The sequence below is a fragment of the Penaeus monodon genome, chromosome 33, assembly GCF_015228065.2.
Source record: "Penaeus monodon isolate SGIC_2016 chromosome 33, NSTDA_Pmon_1, whole genome shotgun sequence".
Taxonomy (NCBI): domain Eukaryota; kingdom Metazoa; phylum Arthropoda; class Malacostraca; order Decapoda; family Penaeidae; genus Penaeus; species Penaeus monodon.
This window is the reverse complement of record NC_051418.1, coordinates 3067604-3068688: the sequence shown is the minus strand read 5'-3', so window position 1 is coordinate 3068688 and position 1085 is coordinate 3067604. Positions and strand designations below refer to the sequence as shown.

Below are 1085 nucleotides of genomic sequence, written 5' to 3'. Positions count from 1 at the left end.
CCGGCCGCAAGGCATTGTGGGAGCGAGGGGCCGGAGCCTCAGACCGTCAACATGTCCGACGTGGATTGGGGTGAGTGGCCCACATGGTCCGCCTTTCTCTCGCTTTCTGGGACCCTATTTCTGGACCGAAATCGGCGGGGATTTCATTTTCCGGAAGCTGTCAACCTCCTCTTTCGTTGCAGATGCCGAGGACTTCGAGCCTCCCCAAGCCCAGCCTGCCAAATTGACCGATAAGTGGGAAGGAGAGGACGAGGACGACTCTGTCAAGGTGAGGGAGAGACCGAGATAAATTTCGGTTCCGGATTTTTCACTGGGATTTCTTTCGGGAATTACTACAGTGGGATTCCTGTCGCTAGGGATTTACAAGAGAGGTTTGAGGGCCAGTCTGCGAAGGATTTGTTTCCTTGTTATGAACGGGAGATCCTAGAAAGGAGGATGAAAGTGAAGGAAATAGTCACCTCTTGAATAGAAAGTTGCATGGGGGAGGAAAAAAGGGAAGAAGGGCAGGTGGGGATAAAAAGAAGTAAAAGAACAGGAGAAGAAAAGGGAATAAGGAAGGGAATGTAGGTGAAATGTCAGCCCTAGTGACCAGGGAAATGTTAAATGACAGTTGGGTCCCACAGACCAGGCCCTCCCTCACATGCTCCAATATGCTCATCTGTAATCTCGTTCCGTTGGAGAAAAAGTCCCGTTGTTGGTTGTCGTATGGAATGCCGTTGTGAAGGGTCTTCAAAACACCAGGCGGTGTCGAAATCCGAGTTGTATATTTGATTTCATATGTTTGAAAGTGTGGTGGGGGCCCGATGCAAGACGTGGTTTAAAACCCCAGTTAATAACATCGGGCGTGACTAAATTCATTATTTATTTATTATGAAATTGCATTATGATGGACCACATTCTGGTTACTCAATAATGCCTAGTTCATAAGGACCTTTTAGAAGCAGGCAGGTTTAGCGGCAGGGATTGACATACATAGAGACTGGAAACTACTTGACAGATCAAGATCTATTAAATCTATTTTATTTATAAGTGTGTTTTTCGCAGTTGTTACATGACACACTTTACAAGAGAAAGTTTGAAAGTAG

At 46.3% G+C, this 1085-nt stretch overlaps 1 protein-coding gene across 1 annotated transcript in view; it reads left to right on the top strand.

Annotated features, from left to right (window-relative positions):
• Positions 1 to 6: 6 nt before the first annotated feature.
• The window catches only part of LOC119593946 (eukaryotic translation initiation factor 3 subunit J-like), a gene marked incomplete in the record, with an annotated part of 9635 nt that continues 8556 nt past the window's right edge, over positions 7 to 1085 (top strand). The window contains 2 exon segments of the mRNA XM_037942967.1: positions 7 to 70; positions 183 to 268. Of these exon segments, the coding sequence (XP_037798895.1) occupies positions 52 to 70; positions 183 to 268 (105 nt within the window).